The sequence below is a fragment of the Amblyomma mixtum genome, chromosome 7 (genome assembly GCF_055824585.1).
Source record: "Amblyomma mixtum isolate Tamu chromosome 7, ASM5582458v1, whole genome shotgun sequence".
Taxonomy (NCBI): Eukaryota; Metazoa; Arthropoda; class Arachnida; order Ixodida; family Ixodidae; genus Amblyomma; species Amblyomma mixtum.
In genome coordinates this window covers 67,498,048-67,521,854 of record NC_143018.1, presented here as the reverse complement: position 1 = coordinate 67,521,854, position 23,807 = coordinate 67,498,048, and the positions used below count along the sequence as shown (strand labels likewise).

Below are 23,807 nucleotides of genomic sequence, written 5' to 3'. Positions count from 1 at the left end.
ATTGAAATATTCTAAAGTACTGTTTTGGAAACATTGAAGGCAATGGTACATTCTTCCGGTGTGTCGTAAAATCTTTCGTTTAAAGTTTATTCATCACTCGCATCGAGCGGTTAAGAATGCCATAGAAAACCAATGGCGATGTTTTAGGGGATGGCAGCAAGAACATTAATAGCAAAATAATGCTATCCTGCCGACTGGACATCGGTGGATATATTGATTGTTATAGTGAAATCTTACAATGTATGAAAAAAAATGACGTGCATAGACTTTCTCCCGTTGAAAAATGAGTTTGTCCGGAATTGTTGGGTATGCATTTAAGCGAGAACGAGAGGCCGCGCCTATGCGAAACGTGCTGGAAGGTAGAGTCTTTGTCAAAAGTAACCAGGCTCCATGGTTTGCTTCTCATTCGTATACTAGACTCCTCACGTCTTCCCTAAAGATCAAAAACTTCTTCGAAGGTGAGGGCAGGGGTTCTCCTCGCCGTACAGAGATGTAGAGCTTGAGGGCTGGCATAATAGCTTTACTATACGACTGAGAAGTAAACCGTGCAGCCTGGTTGCTTTTGACAAAGACTGTATGTTACTTTCGTAAACACAGGAAGTTTAGTATTTTTTCAGGACGTATTTAAACTTGTGAAACGTGTCAGAGGCCCTCAGTTGTTCAAAATTTAATATACAGTTTTTGCCAAAAGTAACCAGGCTGCATGGTTTGCTTCTCAGTCGTATATTAGAGCTATTATGCCAGCCCTCAAGCTCTAAATCTCTATGGTAAGGACAACCCCTGTTCTCCCCTTGAAAGAACTTTTTGATCTTTAGGAAAGCCGTGAGGGGTCTACTATACGAACGAGAAGGAAACCATGAAGCCTGGTTACTTTTGGCAAAGACTGTACACCGTTTGTGAAAATTTCACAGCCCACATGGGTCCGCTTCCAGGCTGGGTCGTGTGGCTCGTTATGCACGCCCAGCGTTCCAAATACCTTTAGTGCGAGAGGTACTCAGGCCCTCCAGTGTGCCAGAGGTAGGTCTTCTACGGATATTGGAAGGGCCTCACTACACAGCTTAGAAACTAACGTCTCCAGGCTTTGAACTTTTGACAAAGGCTTTATGTGTCTTCAATGTTTTTAACGGTTGGACGGCGTCTGCGAACATTTTCAGCGCGATATATGAATTAAAATCAAAGCTTGCAGAAACGTGTGTAGTAACTGGAATTGAATGCGATAAGCAAAGTCCAAATTAATATTCTGATCAATGTTACTGTCTCCATTAATATTGGCAGCACTGAGGAGATAATTATATGAAGAATAGGGTGCATTTCCTAAATTCGCTTGGAGAACAATAATGTCAGATTACATAGCAGGAAGAATTAGGCGTGATACAGAGATTAAGTACAAGACTGAATAAAGTGTCATGAAACCGGGACATTGTTTTCTGGCAAAATTTACAGGTTACAACTGCGCATATGTTTACTGAAGTTTGGTTCACAGCTGCGCTAATAATTATATTGTTTTGTTTTTGGTACGCAGCGTACGTCGCCCTACTGTCTGAAGTTTTCGAATGAAGGCAGAAGACCGTCTGGTAGCGCCACCTGTTTCATCCTCTACAATCTTCCCCCTATCACGTGCACTCGCTTCCGTAAGATGGCGCGACGTCTCCCGCCAGCGCGTTTACTTCGACGACATTCGATCGGCTGAACCACCGTTTACAGTGAGTGCATGCCGCACTTGTGGCGCCGTCCTGAGAGAAACGGTGGAAGGCCGTCGGGGAAGTTCAGCGTCGTCGCTGACAGATGGCGCAAGTGGGCTGAACGCCAAGACAAGAAAAATGAAAATAGTGGCCACCTCCCTATCGAAAAATCTCATATATATGTGTCATATGTGTCTGGTTCATACGAGATTATGGAATATGTGTCATATGTGTGATATGTGTCGTATGTGTGGTATGTGTCATATGTGTCTGGTTTACAATTATTGGGAAGGGAAAGGGAAGGGCTGGGGTGGAATTATAAGGCAATTAACAATAAAATAGCTTCCATTGAAGTTAGTGAACTAAAGAAAGTAAAAAAAATTTGGACGCGAAAAAAAAACTATGGGTCGCTTCGGATTCGAACCACTGACCTACAGATCTACAGCTCACTACACTAACCACTTTTTTTTTCTTTATTGCCTGTCTTTGGCTCATGACATTGCACAACAAAAATACACATAACGCTATATACATACGACACTGTCGTGGTCAGCCAGCACGAGACTGGCTTCGTCAGCTTAAAATTCCCGCAACATACACAACGGCTCTAGTCTTGAGAGCCACTCGGGAGGCTCCGCAGCTGCTTTTTGGATTGCAAGAAACCAGTCCATGCTTTCCCGAAAATAAATTCGGGCCGGTCGTGCGTCTTTGTCACAATGGTAGCCTGCCATTCTGGAGCGCCATATACAGTGGAGGCCCAAGAGCATTATGAGATCAAAAGGTACCCCATCCTCATTATCACTGCTTAAATAGCGAATTCCGTGCGCGTCAAGTGGTAGCTCTTTCTTTATGGTCCTTTGTAGCACGTCCCAAAAATAAACCCCTTCCCAGCAGTGCAAAAAAACATGGTCAATACACTACACTAACCACTACACCACGGCTGACTTTTTTTTTTCTTTCATGGTATTTATTTACATGGTTTTGTATACAAAACATATATATACATATGTGTGTGTGTATATACACACACAAAAACAACTATTTACAGAGCACCTAGGTAGGCGCTACGTGGCAGAAAAATAATAGTAACATATTGTAACTAAAAGGCCGGTAAGGATATACAGCGCATCAGGCGAGGAAACCAATCCGGTACAAAGTCCAATTTTTTGTAAATGTCCGTTACCTGCAGCAACATTCGTCTAAAGTGAATTCTGGGCGAAACAACAGCCAGGGCTGACACGGAGAATATAACGCAACAGTTCTCCGTGTCAGCCGTGGTGTAACGTTGCGCATGCAAGATCGCAACGTTACACCACGGCTGACACGGAGAACTGTTGCGTTATATTTGGATGACAAGACTTAAGCTATGCTCCCCACTACTATAGAATTCGACGGTTAGGTGCGAGGTCAAATGTTTATTTGTAAGGTTTAAGGAGCGGAACTACAGCCGATTACACTTCCACTGATATTGTGAATCTTGATGTGCTCTGTGATAAGCACTGAAAGATCTGATATTTGTATGTATTTTAATTTTCACAGCGCCAGCACCATTCATCGTAGTACTCTCATTGCGCACCTATTGTTAACTACAGTCGGAGCTCTTGCATGAAAATACCTGGCGTTATTCGCTCAACAGCTCAACTAAGCCCAGAAGGCAATATTTGCCTTCCAGCTGAACGTTTGTCCAAGGACATTGGAAACTCCTAACGTCATACTGTTTGGATAGGCGCTGTTTATAACAAGAGGGCACAAGCAGAGAATCAAGGAGACAAATATTTGAAACAGGTCAAGAGTTATTTTTATGCGTTGATTGGGCACTTGTTAATCGCTTGTTCATCCCTTCTTTTCCACGTGTTTCAAACAGCAAGGCCCACTCTATAAGAGGCACTCATCAGCGGCTATCTGTTTCGCACGAGATTGATGTAAGCTGATACGATGCATATCGGAGCTCTTGTGTACGCACGAGTGTTACATATGTAACACTCGTTACATATGTTACATATGTATTACATATGTAATAAGTGCATACAAGTCACATTTCCGTAGCGCATGAACTACTATATATGCCGCACATGTGTTCATCCGTGACATTTGTGACGCGTATGACCTGGTACGCAGCCTATACGCGTTCATACGAGACACATTTGTGACACATATGAACTCGTATGAAGCATATGTGTTGATACGAGGCGCATTTGTCGACATACATGGCTCATATGATGCCCATATGAGTCCATACGAGGCACATATGTGGCACATATGAACTCGTATGAAGCCTATATGTGTTCATATGAGGCACATATACTGACACATATAACTCATATGGGCTGCATACGAGTTTATATGAGGCACATATACTGACACATATAACTCATATGGGCTGCATACGAGTTCATATGAGGCACATATACTGACACATATAACTCATATGGGCTGCATACGAGTTCATACGAGACACATATTTGACACATATAGCTCGTATGTAAGACATATGGAATGATACGAGACACATATGAGTTCATATGAGATTTTTCGATAGGGCTGACCTAATTAGCGTTGTCTTTAAGACCAGGGAACACTATGGTTTCGTCGGTTCACTGGCGGTTCCCAAACCCAAATAGTGCAGCTACTGATTTAGCGTTTGTCACTTATAGCTCTTCTCATATATGCCTCTGCAAACTCCTGCTGTCCTTACTACCACTGCTCTCATCGAGAAAGACTTCGCTGTTTGGGCGAAAACAATAAAGCCACAACGCATGTCACTATACGAGGTGCGGTGTTTCTGTGTGGCCGGTAAGTAATCGGCAGCTAAAACGATGCTGCCGTACTGACATCAAGACATTTGAGAACGTGACTAAATACGCGTAAGGAATATTTCCAAACACTGAACCTCAAGACATGCGAATGTTTACCCCGCATCAATTTATTTCCTAAATAGACCCGCATCTGCTCCAAAAGCCATTGCAACAAGAGGACGGTGCCTGACATTAAAAAAAAACTACAGTAAAAATTAAAGTGGGAGGAACTTTAATTTTGCTTGAGCAGTCAAACGGCTCAGGCAAATTAAAATTGACAGTAAATAAAACATCAGGACAACAGACAAAGATTTAAATGTTGAGAAAGAAGAAGGAAGACAAAGCAAATATGACTGCCATACTCATTAGGCATGCACAATAAAAGGCACACAGTTTAAGAGCAGGCATAAAATTTTAGAGTTATGGTATGGTTAAAAGTTTTCCTTTCAGCGCATAGTCCACAACGGACCCAAAAACATCCTACCGAATTAATGACACCCATTTGGATATGATATGAAAAAATAAATAAGCATTGAAACAAAGCGTTTTTGCCCTGAATTGCTCGAATTTCAAACGCACGGTGACGACGGAAGGATAAATGAGGCGCCATTATCACGTACTTTGACAAATGAGTGGCAGTATATCCGCAAAAAATGTTTTGTCAGAGCTTCCGATACAAGTTAGATATACATGTCGGCGGTTAAGCAAGATTAGGAGTTCTAGTTCAGCTTTATTCTAGCGAAGCTGCGAAAATCATGTTAGATGCCAAAATTGAATCTTTGTGGGTGGTTTCTAATGCTCCATAGAAGGCCTACTATGCCAAGTTAATAGGGGTCTCACAAAGCCACATCGTGCTTCAGAGCTGGCCTGATATGAAAAGCATAGAGATCTTGTTCTAAACGCTTACAGGCCAATGACTGAAAACGAGTGCAAATAACGCATAGGTTTGGTTGGCTTTCACGGTAAGCTTTCTGATGTGAGTTATAGTTATAACGGCTATTTATGACCACCCAGAAATCGCCGAACGTTGTGAATTACGGCGAAGTCTCTGCAAAGACATGTAAGACTCTGCAAGGACATGGACAGTATGTAGTCTGAAAATATTTAACAGCGCCAAAAAATTAGTAATGACACCGGCTTTGTTGAAGCTCTAATAATGCATGGTGGCAGGATGCAGAAGTTAATGGGAATTTTCGCTTCTGGAAATACGTACAAGTGTCGCAGCTTGTTCAATCCTTCGAAGGCTTGGTTCTCGATTATCTGCAACTGGTTGTTGTCCAGCAACCTGCAAAATATGCGCTTCATATGCATATTGGAATACTATACAACCAAATTTTTGTTTTATCTCGAATGTGAGGAAAACGAACAGTGATGCACAAAACCAAGTATCTTCAGATGTTTTGGAGGGCTCCTGTGATTTAGAATTCATACTGGTAGGAAGGTGTAGAAGAAAATGTAGAAGATTTAATTTCATAATTTTGCTAAAGCAATCTCTGCAGTTGGTAGCTTCATAGAGCTTTTCATTTGACAGTGAAAACTGTTGCAGAAAAAAATTCCCATTATGTACAACGAGCGAAAGTCATTACGGTATACTTTTAAAGGTTAGAATTCAAGAGACAAGAGTGGTTGGAAATCCTGAAACTTTGAGCACTAACCGTGGTGCGTATACTTTTAGAATCCACGAGTCATGCCAAGCTTTCCTGGACATAAGGAACTGCAGCGTCATCTGTTGGCAGCGAACAGAACGCAATTCAATGGGGATATTTTAAACTTCCAATTTCGCGAAAACTGCAGTCTCGAGAGATTCAGAGCGATTAACTCGGCCGACTCTTCCACCGCTCCGCAAAATCTGACCTCGAAAATGCTTCCTGAGCACACAACAAGATGTTCCGAAGATAAGAAACATCCACGGCGATTTTGAGTCTTCAGTGCCACGAGCCACTTGGTGGCAGTCGTGCGAACTAGAAACGTTTCTTCCGACTTTCTGGGTTTGTCTAAACGCACCGGTCGATATACTAGATTAGCTCTTGTTTGAATAGTTGAGGTTTCCGAAGAGACAGAGCCAGCACTGAGTACTTACAAGGCGTCAAGCTGATGCAGGTCTCGAAAAGTGTTCGGTGGTATGCGTTGTATGTTGTTGAAACGCAGGTCACTGAATGGTTGCCACCATGTAAAAAGAGAGAGAAAAACAGGAAACGATTAGGCGCCGCTTGCTAGTCACACAAAAAAAGAGAGAACATTTAAAACTTGTAGATTTGTGCACATCACATTATAGTGGTGCTAGTGGCAGGCCCCATGCGGGATTCTGTGCGAGTTTTTCGTTTTACATGTATAATCAACTCCATAGTGACTTCGGGACTTCGAACGGTTTGCGGGCTTGCGGAACAACAATCATTGCTAGCCAGGTTAAGTCCATAAGAGAAGAAAGTGAAAGAAGAAACTGAGAATGAGATTACGAGAATTTAGTAGATTCCCGGCCGCGTTTCGATGGAGACGAAACGCAAGAGGCGCCCGTGCGCTGTGCGATGTCAGTGCCCGTTAAAGATCCCCATGTGGTCGAAATTATTCCGGAGACCTCCACTACGGCACCTCTTTCTCTCTTTGCTTTTTCACTCCCACCTTCCTCCCTTCCCTTACGGCGCGGTGGAGGTGTCCGCTGAGATATGTGAGACAGATATTGAGCCATTTCCTTTCCTCAAAAACCGATTTACCAGAATTTAGGTCACCTGAGGGTCTTTAAAGTGCATAGTCATTGCACAGTACATGGGACTTTCGCGTTTCGTCTCCATCGAAACGTTACCGCCGTGCCCGGTAAGGAGGCTACGCGAACAGGGAAAGAGCTTAGGGGTTCCAACTGCTTTATTGTCAATGGCCCGTGGCTCCAGAAGCAGGTGCCGGCGCGTGAAACAAGCGTGCCTTAACCAAGGCAGGAGAAAAGCGGCGCATTGCGGATCGTGGTGTTACAGCTCCAGTGCATTTCAGAAGAGGAGCTGGCAGTACGAGCAGAGTCGCACTTAGGGGCGACGAACTGAGCACCGCACAACTTAGCACGATACTCTTCAGTAGAGACAACTTAGACTTATGCGACTGTGTGTCACTGTGAGACAGTCATGAAGGAGAAATTCGATGTGGCCTTAAGATAAAATACGTTAACGTATTCATGGTTAACGAGCGCAAAAAAAAGACGAAGAGAAGACGAGGACAACATGACACAAGCGCAAGCGTTAAAATAGAAGGCGATTCTGTTTCCTCTGTTCAAGGGCGTCCGCAGAACTTTTTTCGGGGGGGGGGGGGGGGGGGGTGGCATCCGATTGCCTGGTGTGGGGGAGGCGGTAGGTTAGCACCAAAAAGGAACTATCTGTGGTCTAAACTGCGCACATGAAACAAAAATTAGAAACAGCAAATTAGTGCTAGGCTTCGAGGACAAACATTGAAATTTATTACTGAACTATGAATTGAACTCAATAAGCAAAATCCAGTAAGTTAGCATCACCTAAGCGTGCTAATCAAGCTGTGTAGTTGTTTTCAACTTGTGCATAAATAATATCCGTAATGCCCCCCCCCCCCCCCCTGCCATCCCTTCCGGACGCCCATGCCTCTGTTCCGAATACTTTCCGAAGAAGTTTTCAGAATTTTTTTTCTCCATGAAAGGGTTTGATAAAAATTAGCAGGCGGTTTAGCATGTTAGCATGGCATTGAATATCGTGCAGCAGCGCTAGTTACGGTAGGCACTTAAGGTACTTACATACTGTGAATGTGAAAGCCTTTTCCATAACGCCTTTGCCCTAAATCCATTTGACTTAAAGATCTTTAACCTGAAGGCATTTATCTTGAAGGCCTTCACCCAGATGTGTACACATGCCAGGTGTATACATGCCAGGTGTGTACACCTGCCATGTTGCCCACAACTCGGTGGACACGTGGTCCGCCTGACACAAAGCAGACTTGAGGGAGGAACGGACGTATGCCCAAAATCGGAAAATACGCCCAGTACTGCTGCCGAACGAAAAAATTCACAGGGACACCTAATTACAGTACAGTCACGAAGTTTATGAGCGTGAACACGGCAGCGCGTGGCTGATAGCCTCGAACCCTGCTCGTGGCGATGTACGGTGGCCGCCTTCATAAACAAAGTGGAAAGAGAGGTGTGTCCTTTGGCTTGCTGAAAGCAGGCAAGGCGGCATTACCCTTTCCAACACGTTGGTAAAAACAGCCGCCGCGTATGGCCACAAGTAGGGCTCGAGGTGGTGGTGGTGACCTCTTTTATTACTCCCAAAAACAGGGTACCAGTCCAAGGACCGGTTGCGCTGGCTTAGAGGAGGTCGGCGGGGATTCCTTGGGATGTCGCGGCCTCCACCGTGCGCTGGATAAGCCGGCGTTGGTCTACCGGCTCGGAAGTACGCAGGAAAGACTCCCACGTCTCTGGGGTGTTTGAGCTGAGGCTTTCGGCCACGCGCTCTCGTGTTCACGCTCATAAATTGCATGACTGTACGTGTTGGTGATGAGACAACAGTCGGAGCTGCTGATGCCTTTGCCACACGTGACTGGCGGGGCTTGTGAGATCCAGGTTGCTCGAACTTGAGCTCTTTCCCAACACCACCTGACAAATGGGACTTGTGACGCAATCTACTTTTCCCGATGAGCCTTCTGATGGTATCGCATGAAAAAAGTCCTGGGATCATTCGCGGGATCACACTATTATTTTCCTCTGAGACCGAAGCCGAAGGTATTCGAGAAACATCGGCTGGGGACCTGTTTTTTTTAGTAAAAATGCACTATTTTCTTTCAGACAACTGCGAAAACGGTGCAGTAAGTGTTATGAGTTAAAACTATTTAATGATGCTTTTAGCGGGAAAAAGCATATTGCAGAATATAGCCGAGAGCTAAATGAATACAAAACTTCTGTTGCAATGTCCCAGTGACGGCATGCACTATATCGCGTGTTGCGGAAATAGACGCGCCCCGTAAAATGCTTCTTTCAGCTAAACGGGCTCATTGTTCGAGCTCAAATTTCGCATAGAAATGGCATTTGGTCGGCAGAATTGTTTAATACCACGTTTTCTTGGGGTACTTACCTGATTCGAACAGAATAAGTCGGATATTCACATCGTCTGCGGCGACGACGAAGGAAATTAGGCTGCTTTGTCAGCTATCGCACCGGTGGCGCTTGGCAAAACTTAGTTTTCAGCAAGCTAAGTTTTCTGTGAGCATTAAAAAATCAGTTGAAAGAGCGTCTTCAAACCCCCCGAAACCCCCTCCTTTGCTGATTGTTCACGACCAACAAACGAGATGGCGCCACCGGTGCGATATCTGACAAAGCAGCCTAATTTCCTTCGTCGTCGCCGCAGACGATGTGAATATCCGACTTATTCTGTTCGAATCAGGTAAGTACCCCAAGCAAACGTGATATTAAACAATTCTGCCGACCAAATGTCATTTCTATGCGAAATTTGAGCTCGAACAATGGGCCCGTTTAGCTGAAAGAAGCATTTTACGGGGCGCGTTTATTTCCGCAACTGTCGATATTACAAATATGGGTAGGCTAGAACGTGCTGTTACCTTAGTGTATCTTGATCATTGCATGATGGAATGTAATTACTTTTGTGAGGAAATTATAATTTCATCAAAGCTTCCACGGTTGCGCAGAAGGTACAGCTCAAGAGCTGACTAGTTACTGCTTGCTCAATGCTCATAATGAAATTTGGGGCAGCTCACATACATGTGCCCGAGGTGCCAAGCTTGCAAAACTTCTCTCCAAGCATTCAGTTCAGCCATTAAATGACGGCAGCATCACCTACCTCCGAGGCGCGACGACTACCAGCAGCATCGACGTGACATTTGTCACAAGTTCGTTCGCCCACAACTTTGGCTGGTGCACTGATTTGGAGACACGCGGAAGCGACCATTACCCAATCCTCATATCGGCTTTCCATGCGCTGAGGAACCCAAAGAAATTCCTTATAAAATCTTATGGGTTTCTACGTGGACAAAAGCCACCACCCACCGCGGGTTCGAGCTTCGCGCGAGCCAAGGGCCCCGATCAGCCGTCACCACACACACACTGGGACACCGATGCGGTGCACTCAACCTCCGCTGGGAGGAGAGCGATTCGCCGCAAAGAAATAGGCCTCCAAGTTCACAAAGGAGACGTTTATTCACATCGTCCTCCAGCTGATACACACACACTCAATAGTCACCCCGTCCCGGGGGCGCGCGAGGAGCAAGGCTCCGCTGCGCGCACGAAGCGACTCGAGTAATGCGCACCGCTAGCACGCCGCTGCAGGAGAATGTCCCCGCGGCAGTGCTGTGATCTCTCTCTCGTGTCGACCGTTGGGCCGGTTGCGAGAGAGAGTGGGCATTCAACGCAAGGTACGCCTGTCAGAGGTCGCTGGACCCCGCTGGACAGGCTCGAGCCGCTGCAGGTCAGAGGACACGTGCGGGCGAGCTCGAGTAAGCACTGGTCCGAACGGCAAAGGCCGGCAGGGACAAACAGTAACGTACGCACCTTTCGCTGTCTCGGAGGGATCTCTCTCTCTGGGCCCCGCTCGGACGGTCGCGCAGTGCGCGGCCACCAAAGCGGGTCCCGGAATTCCCGCCAAAAGGCGCCAATGGCAAAGGCCATTGGGGAGCCGGGGCGGAGCTGTGGCCAAATGACAGTGATTAGTCACCTAGCCGCCTCTCCACCGCCTGAGGCGGGAGCAAGGGAAAGAGGGGAAACAACGCGGGAGGCCGGCTAGTCGCGCAAAGGCGACGGCGGAAAGCCAGATTCCCACATCCCCCTCTCCTTAAATGCCCTCCTACCCATCGGCAAAGCACGCGGCCAAAAATAAAGAAATCAATACACAAAAAAACTACACTTCAGTTCCAAAATAAAGAAATGAATACACAAAAAAACTAGCTACACTTCAGTTCCAAAATAAAGAAATGAATACACAAAAAAAACTAGCTACACTTCAGTTCCAAAATAAAGAAATGAATACACAAAAAAAACTAGCTACACTTCAGTTCCAAAAATAAAGAAATGAATACACAAAAAAAAACTAGCTATACTTCAGTCCCAGCCAGAACAACGTAAGAAAACAAAGGAAAACAAGGCAAACAAACAAACACGGGCATACGCTTCAGTAAATCAAAGCAGCCTGCAGATTATATACACGGTACACAAGGAGATGTGAATACCACTGTACAGCTGTGTTACAGGTGGATGCCAGCCTCAAAGTTCGATGGCGCGGCAAATTGGGCCGGTCGGCGACTCACCGCTCGCAGACTTCAAGTTGAACGGGTTGGGAGGGCCGACGACTGATGGCGGTCTTCTTTCCGTTGATATAGGGTGCGTTGATGACGACGGGGCCGCGGCAGAGCACTGACCTCGCGCCCTTGGCCACGACATCACGTTCGGGCACAAGACAGTTAGTGCACCCCTTTCACGCCGGCTGAAACGGGCGAGGTCGTTCGGCGGCGTCCTGATGTGTAACCTTGGCCACAGCGAGGGGTCCTTCTCATCCTCGCGCTCACGCAGAAGCACACAACGGCACAACCTACAGGCGTCGCCTTGGCTCATGGTTACGCGCGCACACAGTCACAGCCACAAACACGCATACACCGGCACGTGCGCGGAAGCTGGTCGGCGACAACGATCCCCTCATCAGAAGCGTCCAGAGGCGCCGCGGCGAGGGTCAAAGGGTGCACTTTCCGCCCCCCATCGTCCCAAACGCCCCGCCAACTTCCCCTCCATACGGGCCGCACAAAACTCGCACCGCGACACACGGCTCCTTAACGAGCCAACCACCCACAGTCGGGCCGGAAATGAGAAAAGGCGCGCTGTACAAACGACACCCAATCTATTCCTTCTAGCAGATAAGAGCCAGCACGAGCGGGCTGAAGTTTGCCTATGTACATCTGGTAAAAAAAACTGAACGCCAATGCTGACGCATGTTGCCTATGTACAATCTCGGTACGCTAGAACGAAAACAGATGTTGCCTATGTACAATCTCGGTACGCTAGAACGAAAACAGACGTACAAGCAGGAAACGAAAGTGGCTAGAAACTGACGCAAGCAAAACAAATAAATAAATAAACTGATAAACACACAAGGCTGGAACTGAGCATGCTGCAAAAACAAAACAAAAATAACACACCGTGCTTCGCCTAGGTAGGGCCTGACGAGAAAGCTCGCCAGCTAGCTGAGGCTGCGTGCCTTCGGTTGCGGAAAAGTCCGCCGTCCGGCATTAATCACACCGGTGACCGTCGCCTCAGATTGTACCGGTGCTCCGTACGCTTGCGTTCCGCAGCACCAGTTGTGCCTTTGCGCTTGCCTTTGATACCAATGGGTACCGGCGCAAGCTCGTCAGACCGTGACGCGTAGGCCTTCAGGTCTGCGATGTGGGCACGGCTGGTTTTCCCCGTAAGGGGATCCTCCAGCAGGTACGCGAGTGGCGACCAGACTCTGACCACTCGGTACGGACCAAGCCACTTAGGAGCGAGCGAGGCTGAGAACCCCTTGCTCACATCGCTAAGAACGTGGTTGCGCTTCAGGACAAGGTCACCCACCTGAAAAGTCAGGCGGCGGTGCTTGCGGTCATATTGAGCCTTCTGTTGGGCTCTCGCTGCCGCCAAACTCTGCCTTGCTCTGTTGAGAGCCCGACCAAGCCGGTCCCGAAGCGTCGACGCATAAGCAGAGCAGTCTGCCCGCGTCTGCTCATCCCCGAGCTGGCTTTGCACGACGTTTGACATCGGATTCGCCAGCTCCCTCCCGAAATTGAGGAAGGCGGGAGAGAAACCAGTTGAGCGATTCTCAGCTGTTCGAATGGCGAACGCGAACTCACTCAAATGGTCTGCCCAATCCTTTTGACACTCGGCAAAGGCCGCCAGCATTGGCTTGAGCGTTCGGTTGATTCGCTCGGTCAGATTGGACTGGGGGTGGTAGGGTGAAGTGGTGTAGTGCTCGATTCCGAGGGAACGGCACGTGTTACCGAACACCCGAGCGGTGAAATAGGACGCATTGTCCGTGATCAGTCTTTCCGGAAAGCCGAACCGACAGAACACTTCCTGGAGTTTATCCAGCACCGCTCGTGCTGACACTTTCCGAAGGGGGTACAACTCAACCCATTTGGAAAAGTGGTCAGCGACTACCATCAGGTAAATGAACCCCTGCTTGCTCCTGGGGAAAGGCCCCATCAAATCGCAGGTGGCCATCTGCCACGGACGCACACTGTCAATTGGTTTCATCATTCCAGGCGGCTTGCCGCCCCGTGACTTCACCGCTTGACAGACATGGCAGGAACGGCAATAGCGGAAAATGTCACGCTTCATGCCGGGCCACGTCACCGATTGACTCAGTTTTGCAAAAACTTTGGAGCCACTCAGATGACCGGCCAGTGGTTCGTCATGAGAGAATCGCAAAAGTGCGCCTCTCAGACTTTTGGGGATAACCACCTTGAACGGGTCGATGGACTCGTCATCGGTGGCTATGTACTTCAGCACGAGCCCGTCATTGTCCAGCAAATATGAATCCCCGGGGTTCGCCGCGACACACGCTGGCTTCTGCCCCCCTGCGCCCGCTACAATACCAGTAGCGTCACGGCGCTCCGTCTCCCTGAGACCGTCGCTCACCTCGCGACAAAAGGGGTCATTTTGCTGGGCTTTCAGTAGCTCTTTACGGCTGAAAACGATTCCAGTCATCCCAGAGGGGAGCATGGTCTCGTCCCCACTCAGGTTTGCAGCCAAAATTTCCGTTCGCGTCGGCAACTCCGAGGCGCTCACGAAGAGCTTTGCCTCTCGTCCGCTTTGCGAAGCGCTGCTTGCCTGGTTAGCGGAATGGGTTAACCCGTTTGCGGGTTCCCCCTCCTTGCCGCCCGGCGGCTCGTCCGCTGTTTCGCCCCCTCCGCCTACAGGCGTCAAGGCGCCGCTGGCGAGTGGGGCACGGGATAGCGCGTCAGCTACCACGTTTGTGCTCCCCTTTCGATACTGCACAGAAAAGTCGTAATGCTGTATCAGGAGAGCCCAGCGCGCCAGCCGACCCGCAGGCTCGCGGAGCCGCATCAGCCAACTGAGCGCACTGTGGTCTGTCTGCACCACGAATTGCGTTCCATCAAGGTAGACGTCAAATTTGCGCAGTGCAAACACGATGGCGAGGCACTCCTTCTCGGTCACGGAATAATTCCTCTCCGAGGGCAGCAAGGAGCGGCTGGCAAAGGCCAGCGGTTGCAGCACGCCATCGAATTCCTGTAGGAGAACTGCGCCTAAACCCAGATCGCTCGCGTCAGTCTGGACTACGAACTGTCTGGTCAGGTCGGGTAGCCTGAGCTGCGCTGTCTCGGCAATGGCACTAGACAGGAGGCGAAAGGATCGCTCTTGCTCGGGCCCCCATCGCCACGCGGCAGTCTTTCCCAAGAGCTAGGTCAAGGGTGCCTGCACGCGGGCACAGGACGATAAAAGGTGGCCATTCCCACACAACGGCGCAGGCCGCGTACGTCCTTGGGCGCGGGAAATTCGAGTATGGCTCGAAGTTTCTCCGCATCTGGCTCAATGGAGCCCCGGCCTCAGCGACTGCACCCCTGCCTCAGTGGAGGCTTGGGCGGGCTGCACGAAAGAGGGAGGCAAGGCTCCTAGTTCGATGAGCGGCGCGGTTTCCACAGGGAACCGGCCAGCGCCTCGCCGTTCCCAGAGCAGAATTGACTGCTCGCGGGGCACGGCTGCTGCTGTTCGAAACTGCCGGTTGCGGCAGCGTGACACGAACTGCTTTCGCACTGGGCGGAAAGCGTGCACAGCTGAGGCATGTGACCAGCGGATGCACCGCAGGGTGCTTCCGATACAGCTCCAATGGGAGCCACGTGGTCAACATTTTGGGTTGTGTCACCGTAAACCCCAATGGGGGCCGCGGCCAACCACGGTGTCTAGCTATTCGAAGGAACAGCAGCCAGCGGATCAAACGACGCTACAACTCCGTAGGGAGCCGACATGTAGCTGCCGAGTGCCGCGCTGGGGGTGGTAGACACGGTGCGCAAGCGTGATCGTCAAGGCGACCTGCTCGGCTAATGTGCCATCAAAGGCGTAAGCGCCAATGACTTAGCACGTTGGGCGCCAGTTATGGGTTTCTACGTGGACAAAAGCCACCACCCACCGCGGGTTCGAGCTTCGCGCGAGCCAAGGGCCCCGATCAGCCGTCACCACACACACACTGGGACACCGATGCGGTGCACTCAACCTCCGCTGGGAGGAGAGCGATTCGCCGCAAAGAAATAGGCCTCCAAGTTCACAAAGGAGACGTTTATTCACATCGTCCTCCAGCTGATACACACACACTCAATAGTCACCCCGTCCCGGGGGCGCGCGAGGAGCAAGGCTCCGCTGCGCGCACGAAGCGACTCGAGTAATGCGCACCGCTAGCACGCCGCTGCAGGAGAATGTCCCCGCGGCAGTGCTGTGATCTCTCTCTCGTGTCGACCGTTGGGCCGGTTGCGAGAGAGAGTGGGCATTCAACGCAAGGTACGCCTGTCAGAGGTCGCTGGACCCCGCTGGACAGGCTCGAGCCGCTGCAGGTCAGAGGACACGTGCGGGCGAGCTCGAGTAAGCACTGGTCCGAACGGCAAAGGCCGGCAGGGACAAACAGTAACGTACGCACCTTTCGCTGTCTCGGAGGGATCTCTCTCTCTGGGCCCCGCTCGGACGGTCGCGCAGTGCGCGGCCACCAAAGCGGGTCCCGGAATTCCCGCCAAAAGGCGCCAATGGCAAAGGCCATTGGGGAGCCGGGGCGGAGCTGTGGCCAAATGACAGTGATTAGTCACCTAGCCGCCTCTCCACCGCCTGAGGCGGGAGCAAGGGAAAGAGGGGAAACAACGCGGGAGGCCGGCTAGCCGCGCAAAGGCGACGGCGGAAAGCCAGATTCCCACAATCTACAGACTGGGCCGCATACAAGGACGCTGTAAGCAAAGGAGTTACTGCGGCAACTCGAAATGAGGAATTAGCATCGACAATGGCGTATTGCCTGAGAGCGAGTACACAAATTACAGCTAAAAATGATAACCTACCTTCAAATGATGACACATTCCAAAGGCTTTGCGCTATACGCAGGCGAGCTGAAAGGAAAGCTCTGCGCACAGAAAGCCTCGATGACCTACGTGCATGCCGACGGGCACAACGTCACATTCGACGCTACATGGATAAACTGAGTCGGCAAAAGTGGCGTGACTTTTGTTCTACGCTGGATGTGCGCCAACCAGTAACCAACATTTGGCGGATAGTTAGAGGTATGCGCACGCCACTTCAACAACTCCACCCCTTCGCTGCACTCTCCCTTCACGAACAAAAATCTATAAAAGAAGTCTCAGAAGAATACTGCAGGCTACTGTCGACAGGGTCAGGGCATTCGACACTCTCCGCAGATGGTCAAACAGGCATCCCAAAGGCGGCAGTGCCAGCGTTAGACCTGCCTTTCACAATGGAAGAACTATCCACAGCTATCGCGGAGACAAACAGACACACGTCTCCGGGTCATGATGAGGTGACCTATGACGCCATTGCTAAGCTACCCCACACCTCCCGTTTTCGACTCCTGGAGTATTACAATTCTTCCTGGATGGCTGGTGAGGTCCCCACGGAATGGAAGCTGGAAAAAATTGTGCCCGTTTTGAAGCCCTGTAAGCAGCCAACAAGCTACGCATCATTCCGGCCCATTCCCCTACTGAGCTGCGTAGGTAAGCTCATGGAGCGCATGATCTCCAAGCGCATAATTTGGTTCCTAGAAAGCCGAAATGAGTTCCCCCAAGAAATGAACGGGTTCCGTCAAAACAGGTCGGCGACTGACAATATCATCGCCCTCGTCTCATCACTTGAGGAGTACCTTCATGCTGGGTACATCCCGACAGCCGTTTTCCTAGACATCAAGGCCGCCTTTGACTCTGTCTTTCACCATGCAATTCTCGGAGCCTTTGGCAGTCTTGGCCTTGGAGGAAGGCTATACAAGTGGATTGGGCATTATTTAAAAGAACGGCAAATTTTTATGACCACTCCAGACGGTCCAACTCGCTTTCACGCAGTGGAGAGGGGCGTACCACAGGGAGCGGTGCCCAGCCCTCTCTTGTTCAATATTGTCCTTATTCACATAACAAGAAACCTTCCGCGAGGGGTCCGCATAACAATTTATGCTGATGATATCTGCATCTGGACCGCATCACGTTCGCGCTATATTACCCAGCAACGTCTTCAGAGAGCGCTATTGCACGTTTCGATGTACCTGGCTTCCAGAGGTCTTCGTCTATCGCCAGAAAAGAGTGTTGCAATGGCGTTTACAAGAAAAACGATGACCCGATATCCGCTGCTCCTAGGCGGACGATCGCTGCCATATGTACGATCTCAGCGATTCCTGGGTGTTGTAATCGACTACAATCTGTCATGGTCACCTCAGATAAAAAAACTCCACCAGAGGATTACTGCAGCATCGCAAGTGTTCAGGTTCATGGCGGGAACAAGGTGGGGTAGCAACTGCCGATCAATGCTTCTGCTTGAAAAAGCCTACGTTGAAGGAACCTTGCGCTACTGTCTACCAGTGCTTCAAAGATTATCTACATCAAGCAATAAGACTCTCAATTCCGCACGGAACAACTGCCTGCGAATATGTCTTGGCCTACCAAAAGGTTCCTCTGCGTCAGGAACAGTAGCGGAGGCAGGATGTCTCCCACTAGAGGTGATTGCCGCCCAGGAAACTATGCGTACCCATCTCCGCCATGTCCTGCAAGGGAAGAAGCACTTCCTACACCGCGTCCATCTAACTCACAGCAACTCTAGCTTTGGCCAGGCAGTACAGCTCCTGCCCCTTCCTACTATTAATCAGCCACAGAAGCTACTACCTCTGGCCTTTCCTCCATGGACACTCTCTCCTCTAAAGGTGAAGAAGTCTGTTCCAGGTGTGAATGCAAAGAGCCGCATGCCACAGGCAGCGCTTCTGCAAACTACTCTCGCCTACTTAACGGAGGAATATACGCAGCACATCCATATCTTCACCGATGGTTCAACTACTAAAGAAACCTCTTCTTGTGGCCTTTATGTGCCCTCAACAGACCATGCCCTTTCTTACCGGCTGCAGCGGAGGACATCCTCTACGACAGCTGAGCTTCACGGCATTAAGGAAGCTGTTTCTTACATCCTGCGCCGAACCGCCGGCCGTTGGGTTATCTTCACCGATTCAAAAGCATCGCTGCAGATCCTCGCCAACCTGCTGAAGAAAACGAATCACCAGCCAGTTTCCCTCGACATCGGGTATATACATCATTTAGCTATTGCCGCAGGCCACTGCATAACATTTCAGTGGGTACCTGCTCACTGTGGCATTCTGGCTAATGAAAAAGCAGATGAAGCGGCCCGTAAGGGCCATCAACATCGGAGATACATTCGAACTTTTTTCACGAAATCGGATGCGTCCCAAATGGCTAAAAGTTTTGCTTACGAAGAAACGTATCGGCTTTGGAGTTTGCCGACACATCAGTACCAATTTCTTCACTCAATCGACCCACATCTTAGATCAAGACTCTCACCCAGAATTCCTCGACAACTGGAAACACTTTATCACCGACTTCGTCTGAATTCTGCATATACAAACCGCTTGCGATACCGTTTTGGACAAACGAACAGTCCGCATTGTGACAATTGTGCCGCGGTAGAAACTGTGGAACATATCCTACTTGTGTGCCCTGCGTATGCTAACGAGCGTGCGTACTATGAACATTGCATGCAGAAGCTCTGCCCAGTGCCCCTAACAATGGACAAAGTTTTAGGTCCCTTAGCCTGCTTCAGGCAACAGAGACTTGCAATGAACTTTCTTTTTTCATATTTAAAAGACATTGGACATCTAGATAAGCTCTAAATTCACTTGCACGTTACCTTCATGCATTCTTCATGCAGTGAACTTCGTCAGCCCATTTGTCGGACTATGCGCTCCATCATTCCATAGGTTACATCAATACTCGCCATTGCATCCTTAGTACCCATTTCATGGCCGCATTTTATCTTCGTTTTTTTTTCTTTTACCTCTTCCACGCTGCTCTCCTACTGTCTTTTTCTCCCAAATTCCCCTTCCTACGCAGAGTAGCATGCCAGCGATTTTTAAACGCCGGCTAAATTCTCTGCATTTCATTAAAGAGTCTCTCTCTCTCTATATATATATATCAGTTCGGCCATTACAATACATATATTTTTCAGTTTCTGCATGGCTGTAGTCATCTTTTTTTTTTTTCACAACGTACCTGCCATTTTGCCTGAAGAATATATCTTTTGGAAGGAGACCTGACTGTTCTTTCTGGCCCAGCTTAAAGACCGACAGGAATATCAATGCCGATCAGTAAAGCGTTGTACGTAATAGAAAACAAAAAATAAAAGTGCGTACTAAAGCGAGGTGATCAGAAGCCGAAGAGAGAGAGAGAGAGACAGAGAGAGAGCAAGACTGACTTTATTTGCAGGACATCACACAGGCGGCGATATTTCCAGCCGTCTGGCCAGTGAAACTTTGCCCCTGAGAAGTGCAGGAGACGGTTTACTAGAGACCATACTTACACCACCTCTCGGCATTAACTACATTTATATCTAACCATTGATTTACTCCCCTAACGGAACCACACGTTTACAATTGTCTTCCTCTTATGCGATTCATAAACTCAAGTCAATGTTTTGTGCCTTACTGGTTCGCTGGACATAAGACGACAACCAAGGGGGAGACGCAAGGCCTCATAGTACCATAATGCTTCTGAATGCGTTATGAATTCCTGGGTAGGCAAAGAAGGATATGAGTTATATTCTTAGTTGTTACCCCAGTCGCACCGGTCGCCTCGTGGAGGCCTTCAAAATGATACACTTCCCATGCCTGCAGACCTTAGTTTCAGCTCTTAAGGGAAATACGACACAAATTCCTCCTAAATCCTGGCGCTCCGGCTCTTACGACGATGCGGTCATCTCCACCGTGACGTCTTAGCAAGACGACACTATTGCGTAACAGCCGCTGTGCGAGTGAGAGGGATTCCAATGCCATCGCTCGCGATGTTCTTTCAAGGTCCATGCTTATTGCGCTGCGAGTCAGCTTTTCGTTTTTCGCGTTTCTCAAAGCCAGCGATAACGCTTGCTGCACTTGGCCGTCTAGCGGTTTTGATGTCAAGGACTCGGCGCAGTCCCCTTCACGGGCTGTACACAAGGTCTTGGACAAACTCCTTTTCGCACCAATACAAAGCAGCCGAGGAGCTTCGGTTGCTGACCCACAGTCCTACGCATGTGACAGTTTACAAAGAAATATCATGGCTTGGCTTGTGTTGAGGATTCACTAGTGTAGGCTTCAAAAGAAGGAACATCAACGACGTCACATTCTTTTGCCAAGATTGCCTGTATCTGAACATTGTTCAGTTTTCGCTATTTTGCCTTTTTTTAAAGCACCAACTCTCTATTCCTAGCTAATAGTCAGTAGGAGCCATGTAAGGTTTGAAGGGCACAACAAAGAAATGCCAAAATTGTGACCTTAGCAGTTATGTATGTCACCTTTTTTTCTCAAATACTACGATCTGAAACTTCCAGCCTGTATAGTTGTCTCGCAGGCAGTAATGCGAGAAACAAGCTGTCTCGTACGTTCATGCCACTGAAGACGATCTCATATCTTGTAATAGTACATCAGAGACCATGTCCTGAAAGACGTTCGTGCGCTGAAACAGTCGGTGACTGGCAGGCATTTTTGCTTAATTAATCACCATTAGTCAGTGAGATACCATTTGGTACATGGGAAGAGCCTTGAAAACCTGGCTTCTGATTCGACGATGACAGATGGATACCATTTTGGTGCCAATAAATTGAGCTAGAGTGTAATGTTGTACCGTTGTCAGACCACATTTAAGACCAAGTAGGAGTGTGTTTGTTCGCAGTTTAGAATAAAGGGTCCACTTGTTTTACAGCAGTAATTCACGAGGCGAAAAAGCTCCGGGTGGCCCAACATCGTGGTCAAATATTTAATCTTATTAATGAGAAGTAATTTTTGGTAAGAGGCTTGTTTTCGCGTTTTACATGTCTCACTTGCAGGTCTCCGACCGTGAGCACTTTCCTTGTCGGAATTTTTGTCGCAGTCTCCCCAGTCACGTTGCGAAGGGATATGCAAATCATCTTCAGACTGTATCATTACGCGTCTGAACCAAACTGCTCTGGCTGACAAGCTCGGCTTACCTGTTCGTCACAGTTGACTGCGGCACTTATCGGCGACAGCCTATCTTAAAGGTAAGCTAAGTGTTTTAACCGGGTAGCGTTAAGCGTCCCATGTAGCAGAAAAGTCGGTGTCGGCATCGTTGGACTTAATCGAAAAATAAAAAATCCCCAAAGAACCTAGATGCCAGGAGGGGTATCTAGGTCACGTGTCATTGATATATCATTACAACCTATCCATTGGATTGTGAAAATCTGCCCACTGCGGCAGGTGGCAGTTTAATTAACGACTCGTGGCCAGCGGCTGCACGGGAAGAGCAACATGAGTCTCACAAGCCCCACCGGTCGCAGCACCTTTCATCGGAAATCAGTGGTGCATCGCTTAAACGTTGCACCACTGCACCGGGACTGGTACGAAGACTACCAATGGTCTAGGAATTTAAAGTAGAGAATGACCAACTTGTGCTAAGTTTTCCTTGTGCTAAGTTTTCCGACCTTTACTGAGATAAGAAAGGAACCCATTTCAGTAGAAGTATCGACTTGGTTATTAGACCACTGTATTCTGTCAAAGCCGCCCAATGTCGATTAGTTCTAGTGCCAGTTTAATCTTGACTGAAGTCTTCGTGTAGCCAAAGATACTGTTTCAGCATATTATTTATGGTTGAAATTGCATGGCTGCCGCAAACTTTATGCGATTATTCTACGAAAAACAAAGTGAAAACTGAGAGTAAAAAGACCAAGTGTCTGCCCAAGATACTAATATTTATACTGGACACTTTTCAAAAAAAAAAGCAACACGTGACCATTGGGTTAGTCGCGACGTCTTATCCACGAGGCAGATTTTGCTTCCTCTTTTAGTTTACTCATTTGTTTTATTGCTAAGACAAGGTTAGTCTCGGCGGCCAAAGAGGTCAGCCTTTCAGACACAATAATGAGAAGTAACAGAAGCAGCTAAGGCGAAAAGAAAAAAGTTACTTTTTATATAGCTCACATGACCTAATCCTTTTTCCCAATCTGCTTTTGTGTGAATGCCGGGAAATCATGATGATCATTCACGCTCCAAAAATAATATTTTGAACGAAAAACTCAGGTTTGCAATAGTTCCGCAGCACGTGTGCAAAATCTTAAAAGCAATAAAAAGTTCTGTCTGACTCGCCAGTTGAATTCGTTCATTCTTTGTGATTGAGTTTTTTTCCCTATTTGATTTCTTGCTTTCTCTCTCTTTTGAAGGTTGCCTTACGTATTAGAGATGCTGAAGGTAAAATCGCAACGAACCTTAAAACTTCTCTGAGAAGCTCGCAAACTGGATTTATAGTTTAGGATCAACCAATAATGTCTGAGTTATGTGCTGGGCACAGGAAAAGGGAAATATAGTAATTGTTTGCAGCATGCTACGGGATTTTGTTAATTTTATTGCGAGCTTAGGAACTTCTTCATGAAAAATGTTGCCATTATGGCTTTCTTATGCAAATATTGGGCAGTAATTCAATCTTACTCCTAAGTACGTGTCTAATTTAAATGGGTATTTTACCCATTCCTATTTTTAATCGCACCCTCATGAAGGTATGTAATATACTGGATCGAATGAAGTTTCGGTTAAATTTTGCATAAATCGCTGTTCAAAGCAAAACTAACATTTAACGTGAAGCATGTTATACAGGTTCTTAAATCAATTTTCGGGATAGCTTAGAAATATACGAATATTCCGTCTCCTTGAAGGTACAAGAAAGTGGCTACTCACAGCACTGTAGTGTTCTCGGGCACTTGTGGCACGTGGTCGAAGTTCAGGAACATGCAGCGGACTGTGGTGCCGACACAGAGGCATCTTTGGGGACAAGGCCTGGCCGACGCTGTGGCGAAGAAGAACAGGAGCGACGATGCCACAAGGAGCAGCTGCAGCAGCAGCCGCGCCGGAGACATCTTGCCTAGCGTGTGTCTGCCGCGCTCGCTGTATGAGTGCACCGTTGCAGTGGTCTAGAAATGTTGTCAGTGATCCGCACGCTGTCGCCTTTGCGACATGTGCTTTCAGACGTGGAGATTTTCTTGCTAGAGCATAATTCCGTTCGCAGCGCCATCTGGTGTTAAAGAAATTAACTATGAAGAAACATTATCGGTAAATTTCAGTGATGTTTGCTTGATTACTAGTTCAGCGGCAATAAAACGGCG

At 48.2% G+C, this 23,807-nt stretch overlaps 1 protein-coding gene across 1 annotated transcript in view; it reads right to left on the bottom strand.

Annotated features, from left to right (window-relative positions):
* Window positions 1-23,597, bottom strand: part of Pxn (Peroxidasin) — a 72,507-nt gene extending 48,910 nt beyond the window's left edge. The window contains exons 1-3 of the mRNA XM_089552852.1: window positions 23,383-23,597; window positions 6,558-6,629; window positions 5,691-5,762 (exon numbers count right to left, since the gene is read on the bottom strand). Coding sequence (XP_089408978.1) covers window positions 5,691-5,762; window positions 6,558-6,629; window positions 23,383-23,561 — 323 coding nt within the window. The 5' untranslated portion in view covers window positions 23,562-23,597. The remainder of the gene's footprint in view (window positions 1-5,690; window positions 5,763-6,557; window positions 6,630-23,382) is intronic.
* Between the last annotated feature and the right edge of the window lie 210 nt (window positions 23,598-23,807).